Consider the following 26,927-nt stretch of genomic DNA (forward strand, 5'->3'; position numbering starts at 1 on the left):
TGAGCACTGCAACCAGAGTAGCCCCCGCTCACGGCAACGAGAGAAAGCCCGCACGGCAGCGAAGACCCAGTGCCGCCATAAATAAAAAATAAGCCTTAAAAAATACATACAATGGAAGATGACTCAGCCATAAAACAAGGAATGAAATAAGGCCATTTGCAGCAACATGGATGCAACTAGAGATTATCACACTAAGTGAAGTAAGCCAGACAGAGAAAGACAAATACCGTATGATATCATTTATATGCGGAATCTAAAACACGACACAAATGCATTCATCTATGAAATGAACAAAATTACAAACACAGAGAACAGACTGGTGGTTGTCAAGGGGAGAAGGTTGTGGAGGGATGGAGTGGGAGGTTGGGGTTAGCAGATATAAGCTTTTATATATAAAACGGATAAACAACAAGGTCTGGCTATAGAGCACAGAGAACTATATCCAACATCCTATGACAAACCAGAAAAGAGTGTTTTAAAAAAGAACATGTATATATGTGTAACTGAATCACTTTGCTATACAGCAGGAATTAACACAACATTGTAAATCATGTCTATTTCAATTAAAAAACAAAGAAATGCCGGTTACCATTGGGACAATCTTCCATCACCACCACCACTAGGAACACACCAAAGGCTGCAAGATTTCCAAGAGCAAAAATCCCCCAAACTGCTCTACGCTGTACTGGTAGGCATTAAAATCCTCTCCCTGACGGAGAATTGTGTCATATCTCTGAACTGTTGAGCCCAAAGACCAAGAGACAAGTATATGTTAACAATGCCAAGAAGCACTGCTGGGCAGTGGCCCCATTCACAGATTTGAAAACTGAGACTCAAGGTGGCGACTTCAATTGCGAGGAGTCCCACACGGGCAGCTGGCACACCTCACACAGCCCTTGAGAAACAGAGCTGGGGCTGACACATTGTCTGTGCAAGGGTTCCGGGGGTGGGGGCTTTCCTTGTTGCCTGCTCAAGCCACTGTCCGTCTTGGTATTTTCAGACTATCAACAGGATGAGCAATGAAAGGGAAGTGGTCTCACGCAATGTTAAAAAATACTTTAACACACCAAGACTCAGAACAGCATGACAGGAGGACAGAAACGGAAGTGTGGGGCTGTGGCAGCTTGGGATCAGGCCCAGCTGTTGGTGGATATATGTGTGGGGCGGGGGGCGGGATTCCCTGACACGGGGTAGGGCGGGAGCTGGGTAGCATATGGAAAACGCATGCGGCACTAATCCTTCCTGGGACTGGGCACACAACAGGGGCCTGATGACACTGCTAGTCACGTCTGCTATGTGCGGGACCTACTCTCGGCAGCTTAGAGACCTTTCACTTTATTCAGGCCTTGCGAGGACTCTTGAAGGTGAATGCTCTCATTTCACGGCTGGAGAAACTGAGGTTCAGAAAGAGAAGTGAGTACCCGGGGTCCTTTGGCCCGGTCTGGCAGACTTTACTAGCTAAGCCCCCTGGCCTCAACCAGCAGGTGGGGCTGCTCCTTCCCGAGTTCCCAGCGCTCAGAGGGGCTGCACGCCCTCCGGTGTGACACCGTCCCAGCACGGCGTGGCCCCCCCATGCCCCGGACAGCTCGGCTCCAGGCTGTGCTCCATACCTCGGGCTGGGTCCCTGACTCAGTTTCCCCTCCCACTTTGGCAGGAAGCTCTGGCTGTCTGGCTACCACTCTGCCAGGTCCACCTTCCTGAGCCCTCTATTTCCATCGCTGTGAAAGGGAGGGGAGTGGACTTCCCTGGTGGTCCAGTGGCTGAGAGTCTGCCTGCCAATGCAGGGGACCCGGGTTCAATCCCTGGTCCAGGAACTAAGACCCCACATGCTGCAGAGCAGCTCAGCCCGTGCGCCACCACAACTGCCCTCGCAAGCCGTTAGAGCCTGTGCCCTGGAGCAAAGAAGTCTGAGCACCGCAGCGAAGAGTAACTCGCTCTCGGCACAGTCCAGAAAGCCTGTGCCAGCAATGAGGGCCCGGTGCAGCCAAAACACAAACAGAAAAGGAGGCTGGTGGCGGCGACAGTCACAGCCCACAGGGCTGCTGGGGGAACTGCAGTGAGCACTAAATCCTGCTGTAGTAGATCCTCAGGAAATTGATGCGCCTCTCGTGTGTGGACAGAGAGAAGGAACACACCCTGCCCGCACCCCCACCCCCAGAAGCACCAGCGAGCGTGGGTGCAGACTCTCAGCCGGGACGTGGCGCCAGGAGGTGGGCTGCCTGTGGCCAGCTGAGCCACGCCACTGCCCGGCCCACAACCTGCCCCATCTCCCACCTTCTGCCCTCCCCTCCAGGGCACGGATGCCAACAAAGTGACCGGCCTATGCCTAAAGCCACGCTGGGGCTCTCTCTCCAGGACAGGCGGGGAGTCCTGAACTCAGCCAACATTCCTGATGCTTCCACTGCCCAGCTCCCGTCTCCCGACCTGGACATGGCGTGCTCGCCCCAGACACACTGGGGCTCCTGGTCAAGGTCAGGGGCTCGTGTCCACCCTCTTCCTTCCTCCTCTGTAATCTGGCTGCAAAGGCTGTGAGACCGGCATGGCTGACACCTGTTCTTGGGGCTGGAGTCCACTCCCTCTCTAGCACTGCATCCCAGGACCGAGCCCGATTCCAGGAAATGGCCTCATGTTCCAAACTGGATGCTCCTGGACAGACCCATCCCCAAGCCCCTCCCCTCGTTCCAGTTCACCACGCGACCTTGAGACACCCAAGCAATGCCGGCTTCAGAACTGGCTTCACCCAACACCTGTCATCACAGGCCCAGGCACCCCTGGGCCAGGATGCTCTCAGACCCAAACCGGTGCTCAGGCCCTCGACCCCCAGGGCTGCCCACACCTGCTGACCTTCTTGGTGTAGCCCATGGCCTTCAGCACTGAGTGGTTCAAGGTCTCCAGGGAAGCCAGGACGTCCTCATAGTCCCCCATGTGGTCCACAAAGTAGTCTGTGGGGGAGGAGGGAAAGCAGAAGTCAAAGGTTGTAGGAGCATCGCGCCCCTCCCCCAGGTCCTCCCACCAAGGCCGTCTGCGCCCCTCCCCCCACAGAATCACCGCGCACCCAAGTCTGCGTCCCCGCACAGCGGCACCTACCACACAGCTCCTTGGTGTCCACATGGCTGCATGCAGAGAGAGAGGGGGGCTCAGAGGCAGGCCTGTCCCCCCCCCCCGTCCCCCACCCTTCTCCCTCCGGGGTGAGCACAGCCCCCAGCGGTGGGGCAACACCCCCACCCTCACAGCCTAGGTGGCCCCCATTTCACAGATGAGGGAGCAGCCGGTGAAGGCCGCCACCCCGTCCAGAGGGTCCGCGTCTGTGTGTCTGTCTGACCTTGTCATCACAGCACCCACCCCGTTCCTCTCCCCGAGTCTGTCCAGCGCATCTGGAGCAGAGGGGGCTAAGCCAGGGGCTGTGACAGCTGTCAGCGGAGCTGTCCGGTGACCTCAGCCCCAGGCCCTGCCCTGTGGGGGGAGTGCCCCCCTTGTTCTCACTCGAGCCCTGGGGTCCCGTGTTCCCGTTCCTGCAGCCAGAAGGCTCCGGGTCTTTCCTCAGAGGCCGAGCACGGGCCGCCCACGCCGGGCAGGTGCAGGCAGCAGCCTCAGAACCCAGACGCTGTGAGCAGGAGCTGGGGGCGGGCGCCTGGGGACCCAGCTCTGTGCATGTTCCGACAGCCTCCCTTCCCGGCCGGCTCCCTCACCGGGAGAGGAGGGGCTGGCCTCGAAAGCAAGCCAGCCTCATTGAGATGGCTCTGGGGAAAGGTTCCCAGATCAGAGGCTCTGCAAACTCTGTTGTGGAGGCTACCCCCAAAACGCATCATGAGGGACAAGTTCTCATAGGTCCTGCAGAGAGGAAGCCTGCTTCATGGTGCTCAAAGTAGCATCGCACCAACCTTCCCGAGCCACGTGCAGGTGGTTTGGGGTAGCAAACCTGTCTAGCATCCCCAGGAGGGAATGCTTACAGCTCACACTCTAGGGAGTGTTGGAGACAAAACATCCAAAGGTCTTTAGAGCTCTGACTTTTTGCTGATGGGAAGTCCACCCCGCCCGCACTCACATCAGTGCCTCCTCCGCCCCACTCCAGCTGCCCGAATGAGGCTGAATAATCTGTGGGCACCTGCAAAGCCCTTTCAAGCTCCCAGGGGAGCTGCAGGACCCACTCAGAACCTCCATCTGGCTCCAGACACAAAGCCCTCCCCTGGGGTCTGCGGCAGGAAGCAGTCCCTTTCAAGTGGCCTTTCCTGGCCACCTGCCCCACCCTGGCCCCAGGCCACCTCCAACCTGGGCCCCCTGCCAACAGGCCTGGGGACAGCTCCTCCTCCAGACCACCTCTAGCCTGGCCCAGGGGACCCCAGCCTATCAAACCTGCCCCGCAGCAGCTCCAGGAACTCGGGTCCTCATCACCTGAGGGGTGGAGAAGGGGCCGGGGCCTCCCCCTGCCTGGCCACCACTCGGAAAGGGTGGGGCTGAAGTTCAGGGTGGGAAGGGTCGGTCTGGTCCGTGAGTAGAGTGCGCATTTTGCGCTGGATTTAGGGATTGGCTGGGGCTGGAGGAGTTCGGGGTTGATTGAGCTGCAGGTTAGGGTTCTGGCTGGGTTGGAGAAAACGTAGAGAGTGAGAAGAAAGGTTAAGGTCCGAGTGAGGACCAGTCTGGTCTAAGGTTGGCCCCGGTAAGGAAGAGGATCTCAAAGCTCGTGCTGGGACCGAGAACAAGCGTGAGGTGTTGGGGTCTGAGCTGAGCTGGCTGATTACCCCTTTGTCATCCTGTGTATACTCTGCTTCTCAGATGGGACAGTGGTAAAGAACCTGCCTGCCAGTAGAGGAGATGTAAGACGTGAGTTTGATCCCTGGGTCAGGAAGATCCCCTGGAGAAGGGCATGGCAACCCACTCCAGTATTCTTGCTTGGAGAATTCCATGGACAGAGGGGGCTGGTGGGCTGCAGTCCATGGGGTCGCACAACTGAAGCGACTCAGCACGCACGCACATATATTCTGCAAACCTAGGCTCTCTGCCTGCTTCGCCACATTGCGTTCAGAAAAGACAAACACTTGCCAAAACAATCTCAATCTGTCCACTCCCCAGACCGCCCTGGCCAGTGGGGGCCAAAGAGATGGGACCCTGGATTAGTGGTCCAGGGGAGTGGGCACTGGAGACTGGGGGATGCCACCTCCCAGTTCCAGCCGCCGAGACTGAGCTCACTTGGTGTTGTCGGAGTCGATGGTGTGGAAGAGATCCTCCAGTTCCCTCTCGTTGAGGACGCCATCTGCAAAGAAGAGCTGGAACTCCTCCAAGGACAACTTCCCGTCATCTGTGAGGGAGGGGAAGGGAGGGCAGCTGGTGTCGAAGCGATGGGACATCCCCAAATCAACAGAGGAGCCACAGCCAGGCAATCCCTGCCCGCCCCTGCCAACCCCCCAACCAGCAGCCACACTCCCGCAAGGGTCACCCCTGCCCGCGGCATGAACCCACAGCAGCCACCATTTCACAGAGACCAGCCGCCCACTCAGCTAACTCCCCACCCAACAGAGCAACACCCATGTACCAGGACTCGCCTCACCAGCAAATACTGGGGTTCCTCAAGCCCCGCAGGCAACAGGCAGACAGAGAGCACCTGTCAGGCAGCCGTCTCTCTGAGTCACCTGCCCAGCTGGAGGTAGGTAACCCCACACCTGTTACCTCCAGCAGTTCCCAGCCTTTTGAGTAACAGGGATTGGTTCCATGGAAGACAACTTTTCCGCAGACCAGGGGGAGGGGGTGGTTTCAGGACAGATCAAGCACATTGTGCACTTTAGTTCTATCATTTTATCAAACCTCAGATCATCAGGCGTTAGATCCCAGAGGTTAGGGATCCCATCCCCGTAAGAGGCAGGTTTAAACCTGGGCGGTCTGAGGACCACTCTCACTGGCTTCCAAAAGCCCAGAGAACCTCTGCACACTTAAATCATCTCTACCTCAGCACCCAGGTCCTGCCTGGGGAGGCAACGACCTCTCTCCTCTCTGCCTTTGCAGGGTGTGGCGTGACCCGCTGCCAGCAGGGGCAGAGAGTCCTCAGCGGACCGCGGAGGCAGCCCTGAGGATGCCAGAGCCCAAGGGGAGGTGGTGGCAGGTCCGGGGCGGGGCTCTGGACAAGGGGCCCCCACAGTGGACACACCTATCCCAACGCGTCCCTCCCCGTCTCACACCTTCAGCCTCCACCGCTGCCGCCCTGGGTAGCAGCATCTGCTGGGGAAGCTCTCATGGATCGGGGGCAGCTGGGCCCCTGAGAGAGAGGCTCCCAGCAGAACTCCAGCTCCTCCCACCTGGGCTCTCCAGCTCAGCACACTCATCTCCCAATCCCACCCCTGAAGCCACGACCCCCTCCTCAATGACCTCAGGTCGGTCCTGCTCCTCCCCAAAGGCACGTCTGTGGGAGGCACTGGAGGTCAGGGAGAAGGGAGAGCCTAAGACCCTTCTGGCCCCAGCCCCTCTCCATAGACTCCCTTCATTACTTCCAGCCAGTCTTCACTCAAAGCCCTTGAGAGCCCATATGGTGTTTTGTGTGGATTAGAAAGAAATGCCCTTCCTGGTGGGCAGGGTGGTGGAGATGCAGGCCAGCATTAGAGCTCCTTAGGGGAGGGGCATGCAGGCTGGATCTGAGGTCCTCAATTCTCTCAAGTAGGTGCCCTTGCACAGTGCACAACATGCCCAACCAGACATGGCAGACCTACTTAGGCCCAGGGTGGAAGTCACTCATATGTTCCTTTCTTTTTTTGTCAAAGGCACTTTACCTCTGTGTTTTATCTTCATTTTAGTTTATTATTTTTGGCTGTGCCAAGCAGTATGCAATGTCTTAGTTCCCTGACCAAGGATCAAACCTGTGCCCCCTGCGGTGGGAGCACTGAATCTTAACCACTGGGCCACCAAGGAAGTCCCCACTGTACATTTTAAAGGCTCTGGAGCTTCTACTCTGCTGCCAGCAGCTCTGCAGGGGCTCAAAGTAGGGCAACAGGAGACAGTGAGCTCCTCACATCTTGCAGGGCTCCCCTCCGCCCATGCTGAGAGGGGGGATATGAGAGAGTAGGCGCAGGCTTGCATATGAGGGGGCTGGGGCAACATGCCGTGTGCCTCCAACATCCCGGCTCGGGTTTTAATGTCACGAATGGAAGGATGAATTTCTAACTCTCAAAATCCAGAGTCCCCCTGAAGACAAAACAAACACGCCCTCCCCTCCCCAATCACACATGAAGACCCAAAAACCAACCATAAAAAGTGCAGGGTAACAGCTGTGAAATACATAAACGCTAAGTTATGGCTCTGTCTCCTGTGAAAGAGGATGCTTTCCAAATTTCCTTTAGCAAGACTGATGATGATCCAGCAGTCAGGGGCAGAACCAGGGCAGACACACAGGCTCTGTGTGTTCACGCATCTGGTCCTCACACACTACCTGGCAGCCACCACCCCCCTGTTCACAGAGCAGACAGGCCAGACCAGTTATGGGACTTGCCCAGGTCCGTCAGTGGGAGCTCAAACCCAGGCCGCCTGGCTCCTAAGTCCACGCTCCCAACCCGACCTGGGGCAGGGCCTTCTGTCAGGACCGGCAGCCACAGGTCACACGGAGAAGCCGCGGCCAGGCCTGGACTCAGGGGAAGTGTGCTGTGAACGACTCCTCGTGTCTGCCACGGGCAGGGCACCGCCAGCACCTCCAACCAGTCTGCACTCAGAACGGGCAGAGAGGGGCCTGCCCGCCTCCTGGGCCCAGAGCCTTCTGGGCTGACATTTACTGTGAACATCCCAGCACAGCGCTAATGAACCCAGATCAGCTAACGAGGGAGGCGGCATCTGCCCGGGGCCTCTGTGCAATTAGAGGAGCCAGCGGGCCTGAACCTCCAGGACCCCCGAGCGGGCCGTCTGAAGGCGTCCACACTAATGAGCAGGAGCTCGGCCTCTGTCCCAGTGACCTTTCAAATGCCAGGAGTCTGCCGGCGCCCCGGCCCCTGGAGGGAGACGCACTGGCACTCACTCCTCTGCCGGCCGCCACACCACCCTTCTGGGCCCCAGACCCCCGGCTACCAGGCAGGCCCCCCTACTCTCTGCCTCCCCTCGGGGGCCACGGCCGGTCTCCGCCCTCACCCCCACGAAGACGCCTCTGACCTGGGAGCCGCCAGGACAGGCCAGCCCGAGCTGAGCCCTTGCTCCTGTAATCCCAGAGGCTGATTCCACTGCAACCCGGGGTCTGGGGCCTCGTTTGGGACCATCCTGCCATCCCTGCAGGCATCTTGCTGCTGTGGACGCTGGGGGGCAGAGCTGGCATCTACCTGTGCTACATGTGTGTGTCCGCACACCTGCCGTGTGCCCCCGTTTACACCCACACTCACCCCTTCTCCCATTCCCCTGCCCACACGATGTCTGCAAACTGGGCTGGATTCAGTCCGAACTTCCTGCCTGGCCCCCCAGCCCAAACTCTGTGATCTTTCGCATGTCCTCCCCAGCCTTGATTCTGTCACAGGTAAAAAAAGGGGGGTGACGTTCCTCTGCCACTAGGACCCAAGGGAATGTCCAATGAGGAAGTCTGGTGTGTAATGGATGCTCCACAGCCGCCAGCAGTCTCCACCAGATGTTGATGCCCCGTGATGTCCAGGGTGGGAACCCAACACTTGTTAACAAATCACCGCCCATTTTCCAAGGCTCAATGCTCATCAGCTGGCGTGAGGGCTCACAGATCCCTTCCCTTAGAGCATGCCAGGACCCGAGCCCCACTCCATCCCCGACAGCCTCACCCCAAGATGGGTACCAGCATGACCATCCCCACCCACGGATGGGGACGCTGAGGCCCTGAGAGTCTGGGGACTGGCCTGAGGTCAGAGCTGGGAGGGAGCTGAGCCCAGGCAGTCCCTGCAGCAAAAGGGGGGTGCTCCCCGGGGACCAGCACATCCCATGTGAACCCCCCTAACGGCCACTGGCGGCAGCCAGGAAGACGAAAGTCTCAGGGAGAGGAGGGGGCTTGGGGCCTCTGTGGGGGCCACAGAAGCAAAGTCGAGGGTCTCTGAAGCTGTGCTTGGGGGGTGGAAACACAGTCTCTGATGGCAGCAGGGCGGGGGGGTGGGGGGGCTGAGCAATGAGGACAAGGCGAGCAATCTTGCCTGAAGGGAGACCAGGGCTCCTGCCACCCACACATTGCAAAGGTTCCTGCAGAGCTGAGCATCCAGAAAGACACACACACACAATTCCACACACACACACAATTCCACACACAGCCGGCGTGTACAGCAATGGTCACAGAGATCCGCACACACAGGATCCGAAGCACAGAGACAGACGTGCAGCCACACCCAGACGGCTGCCCCCGGGCACGCACACACCACGCTCCCAGGAGTCACACCCGGTCACCACCTGCGAGGCAGCAGCCGGGCACCAAGGACCACCTGTGTGCTGGGCCCACGACAGGGACAAGCCCAAACCCCTCAGCGTGACACCTCGCTATCCGCTGAGGGGCGTGGCCAGCACACACGGCAATGACCACGTGGGCCCTGGCCGGCCATACACTAGAAGGGTCCGAGAGGCCTGCAAGGGGGTCAGACCCCTGGACCCTCTCCTCTAGTCTCTAACCGCTCAGGCTGCGAAGTCACGATGACTTCTTGGTTGCTGCTGAAGTCCCCCCACCGTGTCCCTCCGCTTCCTCCATGCTTCATAAGGAACTGCTCCTGAGGCTGCTGCTGCCTCCCAGAGGTCTGGGAGGGGCCCCCAATCACACCTGGGAATGGGGGGGCGAGAGATGGAGAACTCCCGGGCACTGGCGGCCAGCCCAAGTCTCATGGTCTCGCCTCAGTACCAGGCAGGGACAGCAAGACAGTGACTCCCGGGGTCAGCAGGGAGGGGGGCTGGGGGCAGGTGCCGGGTCAGCCGTGCCCACTCCTCCCTCGGCAGGGGCCTGGATACTCAATCAGTATTTTCTCAAGACATTAACACTGAGCACCGCCTGCTTCTCTCCCCCAAAGCTCACCAGCCACATCTCCTCCCTTCATTTTCCCAACAGCCCTGGGACATAGACAGGTTACGTATTATCACTCCACTCTAGACATGGCAAAACTGAGGCCTAAAGTGGGACTGTGTCCTGGTTCAAGACCACAGAACGACCCAAGAACGAGGACTACAGTGTGGAGACAGACTTAGGCTCAGGGGGCCCCTGCCCTCCAGAAAGGCCGGGGTGGAGCAATCCCCAGTGGGGGTTCTGAATTCACAGACCACAACACTGTGCTCACTTTGTGCGGGAAGTCTCGCTGGGGGAGGTGGCGGCGGGGGGTCCGCAGCAGAGCCTGGACAACCTTCCTACAGCTGGGTGACCCCGGGCAAGACAGAACTTCTCTGGGCCACCACAGAGTTGACAGAACAGGGGCGGCAGCATGGACGTCTGAGGAGGCAGTGTGCCGGGGCCTGGGGTGAGGCTGGGGCCTTCCTGGGCGCCCCTGGCCCGGCTCAGCTGCAGGAAGTTGAAGCACATCGAGCGCTGACCTCACCGCTTTGCCCACACCTGCCCGCTGAAGCCGCAGCGCTCCCCTGCTCAGTAGGAACCACGGGGGCCCCGTCGTAGGATGGGGAAACTGAGGCGCAGGGCAGTGTCCTGCACCCCGCCGCCCCAACTAGAAAGGTCTAGGTCCTCACTCGGGGACAGCGGGGGGTGGGGTGGGGTGAGGGGAGACTCACCATTTTTGTCCGCACGGCGGAAAATCTGCAGAGAAGAGAGGTCAAGTCAGCATCGGCCAGGAGGAGCAGGCTTCCGACACCCCCAGCCCAGTGGTCCCGGGAAGCCGGGCCCCTTCACCCCCCCCCTCCCCCCGAGGAAGGAGACCCGGGGGTGGGAGGGCGTTTCAAGCAGCGGCCCCTCTTCCTCGGGCGCCGCTGGCCATGCGGTCGAGTGCATGCGCGGACAAACGCGCACACCATCCTGTGCGCCCGGGTGTAGGTCCAGAACCCTCGGCCCACGTGTCGCACCCACAGGCGGCTGCACGCTCCCACTCCCTCTCCTGGGAGGCAGCCACTCACCTTACACCCCCACCAGGACCCCTCGAGGGCCTGGTGTTCTCCAGGGAGGGTGGGTTAAATCTGAACAGAGGTGTCTGCCAAGGGAGCCTCGAGGCCTGGCGACGGGACCATGCGCCAGGGAACGGGAGGGCTAGTTTTTTCGGGGTGTGGGGGGTCAGTGGGTTGGAGCAGCCCGCAGGGAGCTCAGAAGGAGGGGCGGGGGAGGGGAGGGGCGGGGCAGCCCGGTCCCCTTCAGCCTCAGGTGAAACGAGATAGCTCCTCCTCCTGGGGTTTTTAGGACCTAGTAAGCCTTGCTGGGGGCTTCCCTAGTGGCACAGATGCTAAAGAATCTGCCCGCAATGCGGGAGACCTTGGTTCGATCCCGGGGTCAGAAAGATTCCCCTGGAGAAAGGAAACGCTACCCACTCCAGTGTTCTTGCCTGGAGAATCCCATGGACAGAGGAGCCTGGCAGGCTCATGGGGTCGCAGAGTGTCAGACCCTTCTGAGAGACTTAGCATGCATGCACGCAAGCTTTGCTGAGGGCAGGAAGAGGGGGAGACGCCGCCCCCAGCGTGTGACCCTCACACCTTGGAGAGAGAGATCACCTGCCTCCAAGCCATAGGGGGGCATCCATTGTCGGGCACCTGGGGCTGTGACAAACTGAAGCAGCAGCTTAGGAAGGATATTCTCAAAAAATTCCCCCTTCCTTGAGCTGAACCCCAAGTCGGGGCAAGGGACATGGGTCTGGAGCCACTGTGGCTGAGGCAGAAAAGGGGGCAGTTGCCTGCACCCCAGCCTGTGCACCCCACACGCCTGCTCCTGACTGCAAGGTTCTTGAGGAGCCTGGAATCCCACCTTTAAACGCTCGGGGCTGGGCGCGAGCGTTAAACAAGTGACTGACCCGACAGGAGATGTGGCCCTGGCACTCGCTCATCACCCCCATTTCACAGATGGGAAGACTAAGGCTCAGAGCCGGCTCAAGGCCAGCGTGGCGTGAGGACTCCAGAGCCCACGTCCTGTCCTGTGTGAAGGGGTGGGGGGGGGGGGCGCCTGAACAGAGCTCTCCGCTGCAAGGGCTTTCAGCTGTAAACTCCACTGGGGCTTTGAGAGGGTTCACCTGTGCCGGCGCGTGTGGGCTGTGTGTGAGCGTGTTTTAAGAAGCCCGGGAGCCACGGCCACTCGCTGCAGATCCCCCCCTGCCCTCTCGGCTCCGAGCCAGCGATGGGGGCTCCAACAGGAACGTGGGGGAGGGGGGCGGGGGCGAGAGGAAACCCACACTGTTCCCCACTCAGCAGGATGTGATACACACACCTCTCCCGGAAACCCACCCACCTCACACAAACATGGCACCCCCACCCCCGTGTCACCCACCACGGAGGACCCTCATTAGGACAGGCACACCCCACTGCCACGCTGCCCTTGGGGTGGGCAAAGCTCCCTCCACCCCTCCCAGCACTCCACGGGGGATGCCCCCCCAACCCTGGCAGCCACCCACCCTGTAGAAGCTCCCTCCTACGGAGGGAAGTGGGTGGGAGGGTGAGCTGGGGCGGTTTGGGCCCCAGAGGGCGTGGGGGAGGAGGAGGGAGAGGAAGGGGAGGGATGGGGTGGAAGGGGATCAAGGACAGACGGCTCAGAATGGAGTGGTGGTCCTCAGAGAGGATGGGGGATGGCTCCAGTCCTACTGAAAGGAGAGGGGAAGACAGGTGGGGAGGGGGCTTTGCTTTTAAAAAGATGGTGCTTGAGGCAAAAGGGTTGAGGATACAAGGGCTTAGGGTCCAGAGCTCGGACAAGAAAAATGGCCCCGGACCCAGGGATTGTGTGTGTGATGGGGTGGGTTGGGGGGAAGAGTCTTAGAAAAGCAAGGACGGGGGGCAGAGGTCCGGGGTGGGCAGGAGGAGGGACCGACGGCGGTCCGGGACGCGAGTCCCGGGAAGGAGCGGGGTGAAGGATGAAGTGCGGGCTGGAGAAAGATGAGGGTTTGGCCAGGACAGAAGTAGGGGGCGGTGGCCGGGTCGAGGGGCTCCAGGGTCCCGGCTCCGAGAACGTGGAGATCCCGAGAGGGGGAGGGAGGTAAAGGGGTCGTTCCAGTCCGAGGACGAGAAGGACCCGCACGGAGACCGGCCCGGGGGGCAGAGCAGCTGGGGGCCGCGATGTGTACAAGGAGGAGCCGGTGGATCCCGCTCTGGACCGCTGCGGGTGGGGGCGGGCGTCCCTGCCTGGGGACCCCCGCCCTCCAGGGAGAAGGGGGTCTTGCAGGTGCCGGCGGGGACCCGGGAGCGCGGCGTCCGCGTCGCCCGCGGGGGAGAACGGGTCCCGGCCCGCGCGTACTCACGTCCAGGATGACGGCGGTGCCCCCGCGCGGCGAGGCGGGGCCCGGGTTGGGGCCGGGGTCCGCGGCTGGGGTGTCGGGGGTGTCGGGGGCGTCGGGGGCCAGCGGCGCCCGGGGCTCGCCCATCCTGGCGCCCACCCAGCGCAGCAGCCCGCCCAGCGCCCGGCCCTGCGGCGGCGGCTCCCGGAGCAGCCTGTGCGCGCCGGCCCTGCACAGGCGCGCCGCCCGCTCGCACATCGCGCCGCGCCCGCCGCCGCCGCCGCCCGGAAGCCCGCCGACCCCCGCCCGGCCCGCGGCCCGCCCCCGCGCGACCCCCTCCCCGGCGCCGCCCGCCGCCGCCGCCCGCGCGCCCCGCCCTCCCTCCCTCTGCCCCCGCGGCCGCGGCCACGCGGGGACGGGCCGGCGCCGGGGGACGGGAGGGGGGGGCGCCGCTCCGCCCGGACCCGGAGCCACGTGCCCCTTGGGCCACCGCCCCCGCCCCGGGCGCGGCAGCAGGGGGCTGCCGGCAGTGGGGTGCAGGGCTGGGGAGCTAGACCCCGGCCCGGCCGCGGAGGGGGCTGCCTGGCAGGCGCGGGGTGGTGGAGGGTATGGCTTCGGGGGTGCATTCCTGGGGGCTGCCCCCATTCCGAAAGTCTCCCCCTGCCCGCCCTCGGGAAGAATTCCTCGCCTCCCCCGCGCCGTGGCGCCGCAGCCGCCGGGGCCGGAGCGCGGTGTCCGGCGAGCCCGGAGCGCCCTCTGCCGGCTGCAGCCCAGGGAACGCGCGCCCACACACCGGGGCCACTTTCTCCACTCTGCAAGTACCCACTCGTCCCTTCCACAGGGTGCACGCCCCTCAGACCTCCCCCGCGCGTTAACGCCCAGAACTAGTCTTCCCCACCCCTGGAACACCCTCTTCCCCTCATACTCCCCATGTCCATCCTTCCAGACCCCACCCACCGAACCAGAGAATTAAAGGAGCCCCTGCTGGGTGCTAGGCCTGGTGGCTGCACTGGGTTTCAAGAACAGCGGAAAAACAGAGGAGGGCGTGCCTTGGCCTCCTGGAGCTTACAGCCAAGTGGGCGGAGCCAGATACTGGAATGATCCCACAAATAATGAAGAGTGAGAACTGAACTGCAATGAAGGGGTGGAAGCCTGACCCACTAGAGTGGGCTCTACCTTCAGGCCACGGAGGGGCATATGTCAGAAGAGGCTTCCTAGAGGAAATGGTCCTTATGCTCAGAGACTGTAAGAAGAGGAGGAGTTAAAGAGAGGATGGGGAAGTTCCCTGGGCTAGAGCTTAGCCTGTGCAAAGGCCCTGTGGCAGGTTCAAGTGTGGAGAACACAGAGGATCCACTGAAGGGAGAGGGAGTGAGCGGGACTAGACCCGAGGGGTGGGTGGGGCTGGGAAAGCCTCCCCAGCACCCACTCCTCAGTCACATCTGCCCTTCCCCTTGGGGCACCGCCCAGTGTCCCCCAGCCCCGGGACCCTCTCCCACACGACCCTGTGCTTCTGCCCCTGCTCTGACTCCCCAGCTCCCGGGGGCAGGGTCCTGGGCACCTGGCCCCCTCCCCAAGCAGAGAGTCCTCAGACACAGGAGTGGAGGCAGGCGCTGGTTTTATTTGGGACCTGATTCTGGAAAGAGTGGGGCCTGGAAGTCCTCCTGGCTCGGTGCTCCGCTGGCCCTGGTGATCCCAGCTCACACGGGCCACTTCACCCCCAATTACAGCTCTGGGCCTACCGTGTCCTGTGGCCACTGTTTCCACCCTGGTCTGAGTCCGGGAAGTCTGGGTTTCCCACTCTTCATCTGAGAGGCCTGTGGCGTGGGCTCATGGCTGCTCCTGTCTCCTGCAGGAGAGGCCCCCTTCCATCACTGGGGCATCTTGGGACGCACTGTGCACCCGGCAGGGCTGTGGTGATCTCCCTCCTCTTAGGGCCTGGGTGTAAGGCTGCCGGGCCAGGTGCTAGGGTGGCTTCCTGGCCTCCTTCCGCAGCAGGGAGCTGGCCACGGCCAGGGCCCCGCCCTGCACGAAGCGCACAAAGTTGTCCCCGGCCAGCGGCCCCACGGCGTACAGACCCTCCTGGTGGATGCTCTGGTAGGTGAAGGGGTCCACCTCAATGGGGTTCCTCTTGGCGCTCAGGGGCTGGTCAGGGTCCACGGCGAGGTCGGCGCCTGCCCCCGGGAGGAAGGACAGATCGGGGTGGGAGCCGATGAGCACCAGCACCAGGGCCACGCCGAAGACCTTCTGGAGGCCCTGGGGGTCGCGGAACACGGCCTGGCGGTCCTCCTTGAGGAGCAGCAGCTGGTGCTCCGGGAGGCTGCGGTAGCCCTCGTAGGGGCTGGGCGACAGGATGGACTGCTCGCGCATCATCTGGTGAACCTTGTGGTACTCGGGGTAGAGCATCTTGGGCAGCTGGTTGAACACCAGGCCGGGGTCGTCCACGGGCCGGCGGAAGGCGTGGATCACAGGGACGTTGTAGTGGCGGGCGTAGAGGACCGCGTCTGCGGCCGACAGCCCCGCCCCGATGATGAGGACAGGGTCCGAGGACGGGGACACTGTGCCTGCCCGCGTGGCTGCCTCCAGGGCCGACAGGTCGTGGTGGACGAAGGGCAGGGCCTCCCCAGGGACGCCGAGGCGGGCCGGGCTGTCGGACGTGCCTGTGGCCAGGACTATGTTGCGGGCACTCAGGGAGAAGGACTGCTGGCTCTGGTCCTCGGTGGTCACGAAGCCGCTCACCTGGAAGAGCGGGCTGGGGTCCCGGGCCCCAGGGCTGCTGGGCTCGGGCGTCCCCCACTCCACGGCCGTGACCACGGCGTTGGACACGAAGTTGTGGCTCAGGTCCTTCTTGATCACGTAGTCGCTGTAGTAGTGGGCGATGTCGCCGGCCGTGGCCCGGCTATTGCGAAGACCTCTGGGAGAGGGGAGGACGAGGAGGCGTGAGTGTCAGTGGACTGGGGCGGGGCTGGGGCGGTCATCGGGTGGACAGGCTGGAGTCAGGCCCTGGAGTGTGGCTGCACCACCCCTGGGCGTAGGACTTGCTCAAGGGGTTCAGCCCCTCTGAGCTGTAAAAACCTCTCTTTTCTGTACAATGGAGCTGATGAGGGTGGGGTTGGGAGTGTGGCCTCTGGTGCCAGAGGGCCTGGGTCCTGTGGGAACCCCCTGCCTCAGTCCCTCATTTGCAAAATGACCACGGTGACAGCACTTGTCCCCTGCCGTCGTTGAGAGGCTCAGATGACAGGAGTGAAGGGTTTAGACTAGAACCTGACAGGCTGTGAGTGACGCGGGGTTGGCCATGACACTTTCCTCCAATACTGACCAGTATTCTATGTGCATTGGGGTAGGATTCCATTTTTATAAAGTTCACACAGATAAAGCTCATCTATGGAGTTAGACATTCAGAGAGGGGTGGCCTCTTAGGAAGGGGGTGATTGGGAGGGGCCTGAGGGGGGCTTCTGGGGAGAAGGGGTCTGCTTTTTGAGTTTGGGTGACTGAAACGTATGTGTACTTTGAGAAATTACATCCACCTGTAGGCATGTGAATTGTGTGTTTCTATATGTGCTTATATTTCAGTGAAGAACTAGGTTGAATGATAACCCACATAGAGCACTTAACACAGTCCTCAACACACAGTAGCAGCCCTGGCTGTTGTTACTGTTATTTTTGTTGTTATTATCACTCTTGCTATTATTACCACCTTTTCCAGGGCTGTTGCCAGTGGGTGAGGCATAGACGATGCTATCTCAGCTCCTCCCTGTAGCTTCCCGGGTGACCTTCAGTGAGTTCCCTTCGCTGACTTGTGGACATGTTGTTATGGATTAACTCAAAGGGAATCTTTTGTGACACATCGTCAGTACAACCCGTCAGTAAGGACGCAAGATTGTAGGTGAGCTCAGATATCCCTTAAGGCCACTGCAGCCAACCCAACCCATTAGGCTGCTCCTGAAACTGGAACTCTGGAATTCACGGCTGTGGGTTGGTCATTTCCACTCCTCTGTTTTAGTAGAAAGTGTTTTAAAGGGCTGTCCTAAGATGATGTTGCACCCAGGGTTCCTTATAATAATGCACATTGGAAAGAATGAAAACTCTGTGACTGGGGAGTGGTTTAGGAATCGCGGCAGCACCATGAGGACAGGGGGTGCGTCTGTTGTGGCTTTTGGCTCTGACATCCAAGCACAAAGGCTGGTGTGTAGGAATGAGTGGAGCTGCCCACCCCTCTCGGGAATATTACATGGCCGTGTGACAGCATGGCTGCAGTCACTGTGTAATCACCATGTGAGATCCTTGTGACATAACGTTATATTTTAAGAGTAGGACAGGAAAGGGTGTGTCTGCTGAAATTTACATTCCTGTCTGTCTGTTAACACATCACTACACCAGCCTGGATGTCTTTCTACCACATCTGCTGGGGCAAAAAATCTTTGTGTCAAAAGGACAGACCATGAACTCTGGAGGGATGGAACAGAGTTTCCAGAGAGGTCAAGTGAGGTTTCCAATAGATCAACTGCCTACTGGGTGGCTGAGCACCGAAGAATTGATGCCTTCGAACTGTGGTGCTGGAGAAGACTCTTGAGAGTCCCTTGGATAGCAAGGAGATCTAGCCAGGCAGTCCTTAAGGAAATCAATCCTGAATATTCATTAAAAGGACTGAAGCTGAAGCTCCAATACTTTGGCCACCTGATGGCGAAGACCTGACTCATTGGAAAAGACCCTGATGCTGGGAAAGATTGAAGGCAGGAGGAGGAGGGAATGATAGAGGATGAGGTGGTTGGATGGCATCACTGAGTCAATGGATATGAGTTTGAGCACGCTCCGGGAGATAGTGGAGGACAGAAGAGCTTGGTGTGCTGCAGTCCATGGGGTCACAAAGAGTCGGACACGACCGAGAGATTGAACAACAGGCCCCCTGTCAGAACCCAGAGGGAGGAGAAAACGTTCAAGGGCAGATGCCACCCTGAGCACTGGGCGACTTTACGCCCTGTGCCCCGGGATGAGCAGGGGCTGGCATCTGTTGTGATTCGGCTGTCTCTCTGGGGTGGTGAGAAGTGTGCAGTGTGGTCATTATGGAGCAGGAAGTGGGATGGGAAGAGAACCCTCCAAGGTGCGGCAGTGCTGGGGAGGAGTGCGGGGTTAGGAGTCAGCTGTCTTTTTTTTCTCAGTTTCCAATTTCCTGTACTGTGGTTATGTTTCTAATGCAAAATCAATTTTAAAAAGTGCATCCGATTGATTAGCTGACTGAGAAAAAGAGATGGTTGCAGGCCAAGCTCAGAATATTGGGAGGGGCTGCGGGAGGCCAGAGGACCGGGGAGCCTGGGCCAGAGGCTCCGAGGCAGGATGTGGGGGGCAGGGGCCAGTGGTCAGCTCTCCTTAGAGCCTGGGATGCTACAGGGAGGCCCAGTCGAGATTGAGAGGCAGGAGCACTGGACGGGGAGTCCTGGGGAGCCCAGCTCTGCTGCTTACCGCCTGTGCGGCCCTGGGCAAGTCCTTTCCCCAGCCCGGCCACAGCGTCCCCCTCGAGGGCAGGCTTGATGAGCCCCCGAAGCCCCTTGACCTCTGGCTCCCGGTTCAGTGTCGGGGGCGGGCTCGGGTCTTCCCTGCCCACCGTGGCTTTCCAGGGAACCCTCACCTGCGCTTCTTGCACATCCAGTCCTTGACCTGCAGGTCGGGGAGCCCCATCCACTCGCCTTGGCTCAGGGTCACCATGGAGCCTTCAATGGACTAGGAGTGAAGGAGAGCAAAGTCCAGGTCTCTGCTGGCCCCCAGCTGCCCCAGGGCTGGAGAGCAGGGGAGGCCTCAGCTGGGGCTGGGGGTGGGGGGAGGGGAGGGAGGAGGGGGCAGTGGGGGCCAGTAGGGAAAGGTGGGGAGTGCAAGAGCCCTGACCTGCGTTAGGAAGGTTTGGCGCAAGTCCCCGCACCCCCTCCAGGCCCCACTCACATGCCAGGCGCCCCCAGGCGGGTTCCGGCCCAGGACCAGATGGGGGATGGCTCGCTCCTTCTGGTGCCTCCAGGTGAGGACAGACTCCACGCTGCCCCCAAAGTCTGTGTCTGGCCGCAGGAGGGCGTCAAAGAGCAGGGCCACAGGGCTTTGGCACCGGCCTTCCAGGCCTTCGGACAGGTAGTCTAGGTCCTGGAGTTGGGGGGGCGGGGGGGGGGGGCAGGTCAGAGGGGCCCCTGGAGGAGGGCCGCCTGGTCTCACCTTCCGTCCCTCATATAGGGGTGTCAGATGAGCTTGGGAAATGCTGCCTCCCTGAAAGCCATCACACAGGGCAGCACACTAAAGGCTCTGACAAGCCCTGCAGCGGCATTTACCTGCTTAGATTCGCCAAACCCAGCGTCTCTCAGCTTTACTGGAGCACAAACGTTTTTCTCTGTGGATTGTACTGAGGGACGGGTGACCTGTAGGAGGCATTCCGGGAAATCCCTATCTAGACCGCATGGCGGCTTACTTCCTCATTCTCCAGCTCCGGGGTGGAGGGGCCCAGCTTGATGGATGCTGCCTGAAGGGGCTGCGCTGAGTGACCTCCTGGGAGGCGAGGGGTGTGGAGGGGGGCTGGTCAGCCCTCACGAGCAGGGGCTAGTAGGTCTGCAGTATCCAGGACTGGGGTCCTCAGCTTTGGCTCCGGGGCTGGGGGGCTCATCCTGTGTGTGGTAGGATGTCCCGGCATCCCTGGCCTCAACCCTCTAAGCCAGTGGTGTCACCACTCTGGGCGCAACAACTGAAACTCTCTAGATGGCCAAGCGTCCCCAGGAGAGCAAAACCATCCTGGGTTTAGAATCGCTGGACTAGGGGAGGCGAGGCGAGCTGACGTCTTAGCTGCCACCCCTCTTTCCCTGTTTCTGTGGCCTCCCATGTCTCACACACGCATCCTGTTGTTTCTTGGCTGTGCCACATGGCTTGTGGGATCCTACTTCCCTGTCCAGGGATCGAACTCTGAGCCCGACAGTGAGAGCACCGAGTCCTCACCAGTGGACGAGTGGGGATTTCCCACAAATGCAGCTTTTTTTATTTTTGCCTGGGAGAGTTTCCCTGCAGTGGGGGTGTCCGCCCCTGTCCCAGAGCTCAAGCCCACCTGGTCCATGATGGAGACCCCTGGTGCCTCTGAGAGCTTCCTCTGCAGCAGGGGGTGCGGGTGGATGGCATCCGGCCTCACGTAGGGGGTGTAGCCTGAGAGCAGGTAGGACAGGCAGATGCCCGAGGGACCATTGCCTGGGGAGAGAGGGCGCAGTCAGAGGGCAGAACGTTGGATCCCCGAGACCACGACCACCACCGAGAGCTCCGGTTTTGATCTGTCTCATTCCCTGATTTGCTCTTCACTCATAAACAAAAACAAAGCATCTATTAGCGCAGCACCACTTTAACAAGAGAGCTGTGGAAATAACCACTGATGTTCACTGAGTGCTTACTATGTGTCAAGCTTTGTGTTAAGTGATTTAAAAAAATTTTTTTTCCGATGTGGACCATTTTTTAAGTCTTTATTGAATTTTTAAAAATAATATTCTGTTTGATGTTTTGGTTTTTTGGCCTCAAGGCATATGGGATCTTAGCTTCCAGACCGGGGATCAAACCTGCTCTCCCTGCATTGGAAGGCAAAGTCTGAACCATTGGACCTCCAGGGAAGTCCCCACTGATTTTAACAACAAAATAATAAGGCTACTGCTGCTGTAACAAGCCTCTCTGTAGCCTGGAAGCCCAGGCATTATCCCACTGAGCCAGGTGCATGCTACTTTTCCTCCTTTGCTAGGAGAGGATGCTGGAGCACAGAGAGGCTGAGTAACTTGCCTGTGGTCACAGAGCGGCAAGACTGAGACCCTGAGAGTACCAGGAACGAGCCCAGTCCTCCAGGACCGACCTTGCGGTGGGTCCGAGGGATGTGGAGAACACTGCAGCACGTAGGACGATGTGCTGACTGGGTGAGCTCGGGGGTAGGGGTGCTCCGGACGGGCGCTAAAGCCACCCGTGGTGGGGCCGCCTGCTCGCAGGTCCTGATGAGCCCCAGGACTCACCAGTGGCCCTTCGTGGGCAATTAACCTCGTGACATCACTTCCTATTTGTCCTTCTCTTATCTTGTGCTGTCCTGAGTCCTACTTATGGAGACAACGGTTAGGATGGACCATGTGAAATCGCTGATGCTCAACCGTCCTGAACTTACAAGAACGGCCATTTCACGTGGTTCAACCTGATGCTGGCCTAGAGGGCAGGGACCTCTGTCCCCCCTTTCTGCAGACCTGAGGGCAGGACACATGCAGCTGCTGTGTCCCCTCACTCAGGCACCCAGCGCAGGGGAAACACAGGCCAGCTGCCCACTTACCACCAGCGGCCCACCCCCCCACCCCGCCCCCAACCCGCCGGGCAGCCTCTCCAACTCATTCTACTCCAGCCTTGCGGGTTCCTGGAAGGACTGTTTGGAGTGATGTTTTAGAAACTGCTGAGCAGAGTGCTGAGTGGACGCTCCTGACCTCCGACCCCCCACCCTCCCTGCCTTGAGCAGCACTCACCAATGATGATGACCGGGAGGGGCTCTGAGCTGCAGGCACCAAGGTGGTCCTTCCTGTGGTTGCTCATGGCTGCGGCTGGTGGGGGGCGTGGGGCTGGCAGCCGACCTGGGGGCACAGGGGAAGAGGGGCCACTTGCTGAGCCTGGGGGTCAGGCGGTCACTTCCCAGCTGCAGGGTGACCTCCCGCTGGCCTCAGGGTCAAGTCCAGGATCCTCCCTGAGTCTTAGGATGATGTTCCCCTCTCACACCTGTTACCTCCTAAACAGGCCCAATAATGCAGGGCTCCCTCCCCCAGCCTGGTCGTCTCCCACTCTCTGAGCCTCACTCCACACTCCCATCTCATCATGGATGGTAATGGTTGTTGTTTCGTCGCCAAGTTGTATCTGATTTTTGTGACCCCATGGACTGCAGCACGCCAGGCTTCCCTGTCCTTCACCATCTCCTGGAGTTTACTCAAACTCATGTCCGTTGAGTGGGTGATGCCATCCAACCATCTCATCCTCTGTCATCCCCTTCTCCTCCTGCCCTCAATCTTTCCCAGCATCAGGGTCTTTTCCAATGAGTTGGCTCTTTCTTGAAGCAAGCCCTGCCCAGCACGTCTGTGACAGCCACACCCCCACCTCACAAGCCAGCGCTCAGGTCTTCAGTGGACCTGGGCCTGGAGAGGCGCTTCTGAACTGGTGACAATGGGCCCATTCCTGGACCTCTCTGGGTCTCAGTTTCTTCATCTGTGTAATGGGAATGATCATAGTCTCTACCTCATAGGTTTGTTGGGGGGTGGGAGGACACAGGGAGGTGCTGTACATGGAGTACCGACCTGGAGAAAACGGGCCATTGGGAAGAGCCCAGGGCTCAGGGGCTGGGCTAGAACAGGCAGACACGCGGGAAGCCCGAGCCTCTCGGTTTGGGGAGAAATGCCGTTAAACCAGCTCGTCTCTGGAGCGCCAGCGCCCTCTGCTGGCCACAAGCCCAAATCACTCCGAGGGACCCAACCCCAGAACTTGAAGCTGCAGGTCTCTCCAGGTGAGTCCAGACCCACCCTCTCCACGTCCCCCAAGCACAGCTTTGCCTGAATAGTCCGCGCACACCTCTCGGCCTGTCGCCAGGGAGACTGGGGGCTCACAGCAAGTGAAAGGGTGAGTCGATGGCCAGACAGCCACCAGCAGCCAGGGATGGGGTCCTAGCACCACCGGCCTTCAGAATTCTTCCAGGAAAAAGCTTAAATCTGGATTTTTATGTGAATTCCCTGATTCGAGAGAGTGGGCAACTGATTCACATTTTTTGCAGATCTTGAAGAGGCTGAGGGAGCACGACTGAGGCTGCCGTGTGATCTCTGATGTGCTAAGAGCGACAGCAACACCAGCGTCCCCCACCGGGCAGAGGGGTGGGGGACGGCCGGAGGGGCTGGCCGGAGGGCCTGGGTGTCCCTCTCACTGCACCCGCCCGCCGCACTTTACAGTTTGCAAGGAGAGGAGCTTGCAGCTAAGCCACAGCATCTGGGCCCTGCAGGCACCCTGAGAGGCAGGCGCCGTCACCTCCGGCTGGCAGGTGAGGACGGGGGGCTGGGAGGCAGCAGGGCGCCTCGGGCCTCACAGGGGGATGTGCCCTCCGGTCTCCTGAGAACCGCCTCAGTGGGGCCTGGGGCGTGAGCTGTGTCCCCCATCAGGGACCCCTTGGCCCACTCCACGCCTGGTTCCCTGCAGGGACCCTGCTGTCCGCCCTGGGGTGGCAGCGCTGCCACACAGGACGACCAGCATTTCTGAACTTCTGTGGGGTGAGCGGGTGCTGAGCATGCCCTAAACACTTGACCACATTCACCAACTTAACCCATATTTAACTGGCTTGTTAGACGTACTCTCACGACAGCGCCCATATTACAGATGGGGAAGCTGAGGCCGAGCAAGCGTCCCACCGTCCTGGACGGCTTGTGGGGAATTTGCCACAAGGTGTGCAGGCTGAACTGGTTTTGAGCCCAGGCTGCCCTGTGCAAGGACCTTCTCACGCCCCCCGAGGCGGTGTGACAGAGGCCCCCGCAGGCTGAGTGCAACTCTGTCCTGGTGCTGGTGTCGGGGATGGGGGCCACAGGGCTGGTGCTCCAGCTGGGAGGGGACAGCGTCTCACTGACCTGCCGGTGGCCCTGGGGCAGGGACTGTGGTTCCTAGAACACGCCCTTCACACAGCCGGGGCGCCGCGCTGCTGTCCTCACTGACCCCGGGAACACCAGCAACAGGACGCAGGTGACGTCCCCGTCACAAGCTCCTTTCCCATCAGCAGCTTTCATCCTCACGGAACCCACTTTACAGACGCGCGAACTGAGGCTCAGGGCAGTGAGGCCACGCCCCTGAGGTTACAGAGCCAGTGGGTAATGAATTGAGAGTTTGGTCCCTGGACACCCCACAGCCCACCACACTGGGTGCCCACGGAGCGCCCACCCCGGGCCAAGTCCTTCTCTGCTCCGTCCCCGTGAATCCTCCCAGCACCAGTAAGGGGGAGTGTTTGCAGGAGCCTCCGTTTACAGACGAGGAACCACAATGGACTGCCCCGTCTTCACGCTCCCAGGAGGAAGAAGGCCCCATTCACCACCAGGGCTTTTGGACCCCACGTCCAGTGCTCATGCCAGAAACTTCTGGATGCCACACGCGCGAGGTCACCACCCAGAGGCTGACCTGAACAATTACTTCCTGCGTAGTGATACACACAGGGCCCAAGTCCCGAGACGTGAAGCTCTCGAAACCTCCTCAGAAGAACGCACGCTGCCCACTTTCCATTTGAAAGTGTAACTTCCTATTTCTCACACACTGTTTAGTTTTGGGAAGCTGGGAAGGTCAGTTTCCAACGTCCCTCTGGTTGAAGATGGCAAATGTTGACATTAAAAAGGCCTTCGAGTTCACAGGAGAAAAGAAGTGCAAAAGAAATGGGAATAATCGTGCTTTCCTGGGTGTGGAGCATAGAGTTTGGAGCATTGCAATTTGTAGGGTTACTGAAGATTAAACTGCTCTAAGGCTTAGGGCACCTGTATGGCTACATTTACTGAGCACCTGTGGTATTTTTGCTCATTTCACTTTAATGACAACCCTCCTACCCCACTCCATGGATTTTTTTTTTCTGTTACCCCTATTGCCCAAAGGGAAAAACTGGGGTCAGGAGGGAGGTGTCTCTTCCAGGAATGTTGGAGACCACACCCCAAACCCTGCCCTGTGACACCTGTCGGAGTCCCCTCTGAGGAAGACGGCACAATAGTGCCCCCGGGAAAGTGCCGTGAGGCTGGGGCAGGAAAGGATGGGGAGGTGCTCCGTCAGCCCGAGTGCCACCTGCCAAGCACCAGGGTGAGCCCTTGGCCGCGGCGCCCACCCCGCGACACCAGGACCCCCAGAGCCTCCCCCATCTGGAGCCCCAGGAGCTCTCCAGACCCTCTGAAACCCCAGCCCTCATTCCCGGCACCCCCAACCCTCCTGTGAGAAGCCAGGTCCCCCTCGACCCTGGGGGCTCGGTCCCATGAGAGCAGGAGAGGCGGGGACCGGAGGGCAGCACCCAGCCTGCTCGCGGGACCCAGTGGCCTCGGGGCTCCGGGCAGCCGGCCTGGGCTGGCCACACCTCTCTTTCCTGCCTGGAGTAGCATCACGTGGGCTGGGGTGAACTCCCAGCAAGCCAACCGGCAGGGCAGCTGTCGGTGGAGGGTGCCAGGCACCTGGAGATGGGCATGGCCAGGAGGGGTGGGGGAGGATCTCGGGGGTTGCGGGGGTCATGCTGGTCGTGGGGAGCCAGGGTGGACCACCCTCAGGACCGCCTGGGGTCCCCCTGCCTGGCTCCAGGGCCCTGCCCCGGTCAGGCTACCTTCTCCCACCTCCCCCAAGCCTCGCCCGGGTCACTCACCTGACCGGCCGGGGTCGAGGACACTGGGGAGCCCTGTCAGGCCTCTTGGAGAAACGGGGGTCAGGGAGCCGACCGAGGGAACGGGATGCACATTACCCCGTGGGGATCCAAGAGGGTGCGAGAGGCCGGGAAGCCCGGGTATTTCAGGGGCTGGGAAGAGGCGGGCGGAGGGCGGGGCCAGGAAAATCACTTTCATAAGCGTGAGTCAGCAGGGGCCCCTGGATGAATGAACTTGCACACTTGAGGGCGGGCGGTCACGTTGCCAGCCTCGGGGGACGGCCTTAGAGGGCCCACCCCGGGGTGGTCCATGGCGAGGAGGCGGGGCGGACACCGGCCAGGCTGAGCCAACCTGGCCTTTCGCCTTTTAGGGAAGCGGAGACAGCCCCGCCCAACGTACCATCAAGGCGGTCGCTTTAAGTGGAGAAAGCCCGGGTTCTGCTGCGGGTCTCCGCGCTACGGGTCCTCTCCTGCCTCGGCCCCAGGCTGGGAGCCCCGCCCTGCCCCTCCTGGGCGGGCTGCCTCAGTTCCCCCGTCTGCGAGCGGGGCCAAGGGGCACCTCTCCTTCCTGGGTGATCGTGGTGTTTTGGTGATGGCATGCTTGGTGACGAGGTTCATAGCTCCTTTTCTTCATTTCTTCCCCCATCTTTAACCAGTAGCATTGCACACCTCACGTATTGCTGATTCTTTTTTTTTTTTTAATTTTTTTATTAGTTGGAGGCTAATTACTTCACAACATTTCAGTGGGTTTTGTCATACATTGATATGAATCAGCCATAGATTTACACTTATTCCCCTCCCGATCCCCCCTCCCATCTCCCTCTCCACCCGATTCCTCTGGGTCTTCCCAGTGCACCAGGCCGGAGCACTTGTCTCATGCATCCCACCTGGGCTGGTGATCTGTTTCACCATAGATAGTATACATGCTGTTCTTTTGAAACATCCCACCCTCACCTTCTCCCACAGAGTTCAAAAGTCTGTTCTGTATTTCTGTGTCTCTTTTTCCGTTTTGCATATAGGGTTATCGTTACCATCTTTCTAAATTCCATATATATGTGTTAGTATGCTGTAATGTTCTTTATCTTTCTGGGTTACTTCACTCTGTATAAGGGGCTCCAGTTTCATCCATCTCATTAGGACTGGTTCAAATGAATTCTTTTTGACGGCTGAGTAAAATTCCATGGTGTATATGTACCACAGCTTCCTTATCCATTCATCTGCTGATGGGCATCTAGGTTGCTTCCATGTCCTGGCTATTATAAACAGTGCTG

General features: G+C 60.0%; 2 protein-coding genes across 6 annotated transcripts in view; both read right to left on the reverse strand.

Annotated features, from left to right (window-relative positions):
• NECAB2 (N-terminal EF-hand calcium binding protein 2) overlaps positions 1-15,171 on the reverse strand; it is a 43,385-nt gene extending 28,214 nt beyond the window's left edge. Inside the window, exons 1-5 of one of the 5 annotated variants that reach the window (XM_043436619.1) lie at positions 15,035-15,171; positions 10,669-10,693; positions 5,188-5,296; positions 3,088-3,113; positions 2,845-2,942 (exon numbers count right to left, since the gene is read on the reverse strand). In XM_043436619.1, coding sequence (XP_043292554.1) covers positions 2,845-2,942; positions 3,088-3,113; positions 5,188-5,296; positions 10,669-10,693; positions 15,035-15,100 — 324 coding nt within the window. In that variant the 5' untranslated portion in view covers positions 15,101-15,171. Of the gene's footprint in view, positions 1-2,844; positions 2,943-3,087; positions 3,114-5,187; positions 5,297-10,226; positions 10,601-10,668; positions 10,694-13,319; positions 14,177-15,034 lie in introns of those variants that run through there. The other 4 variants (XM_043436617.1, XM_043436620.1, XM_043436618.1 and 1 more) reach the window with 4 other exon arrangements.
• On the reverse strand, positions 14,894-25,820 carry OSGIN1 (oxidative stress induced growth inhibitor 1). The gene is made up of 6 exons (XM_043436616.1): positions 25,660-25,820; positions 21,788-21,892; positions 20,362-20,498; positions 19,227-19,418; positions 18,919-19,010; positions 14,894-16,206 (listed from the first exon to the last, which is right to left on the reverse strand). Exons 2-6 carry the CDS (start codon positions 21,852-21,854, stop codon positions 15,258-15,260), a joined length of 1,437 nt encoding a protein of 478 aa, XP_043292551.1. The 5' UTR covers positions 21,855-21,892; positions 25,660-25,820; the 3' UTR covers positions 14,894-15,257.
• Between the last annotated feature and the right edge of the window lie 1,107 nt (positions 25,821-26,927).

This window comes from Cervus canadensis, chromosome 18, assembly GCF_019320065.1.
Source record: "Cervus canadensis isolate Bull #8, Minnesota chromosome 18, ASM1932006v1, whole genome shotgun sequence".
Taxonomy (NCBI): Eukaryota; Metazoa; Chordata; class Mammalia; order Artiodactyla; family Cervidae; genus Cervus; species Cervus canadensis.

What these genes read in the sequence shown, in the direction of transcription:
- OSGIN1 (XM_043436616.1), bottom strand. Translation starts at nt 21,854, where the DNA reads ATGAGCAACCACAGGAAGGACCACCTTGGTGCCTGCAGCTCAGAGCCC. An exon ending in CCTCCCGGTCATCATCATTG is followed by an intron (nt 20,499 to 21,787) that starts GTGAGTGCTGCT and finishes CTCTCTCCCCAG; the next exon opens with GCAATGGTCCCTCGGGCATC. An exon ending in CGCCTGGGGGCGCCTGGCAT is followed by an intron (nt 19,011 to 19,226) that starts GTGAGTGGGGCC and finishes CTTCACTCCTAG; the next exon opens with TCCATTGAAGGCTCCATGGT.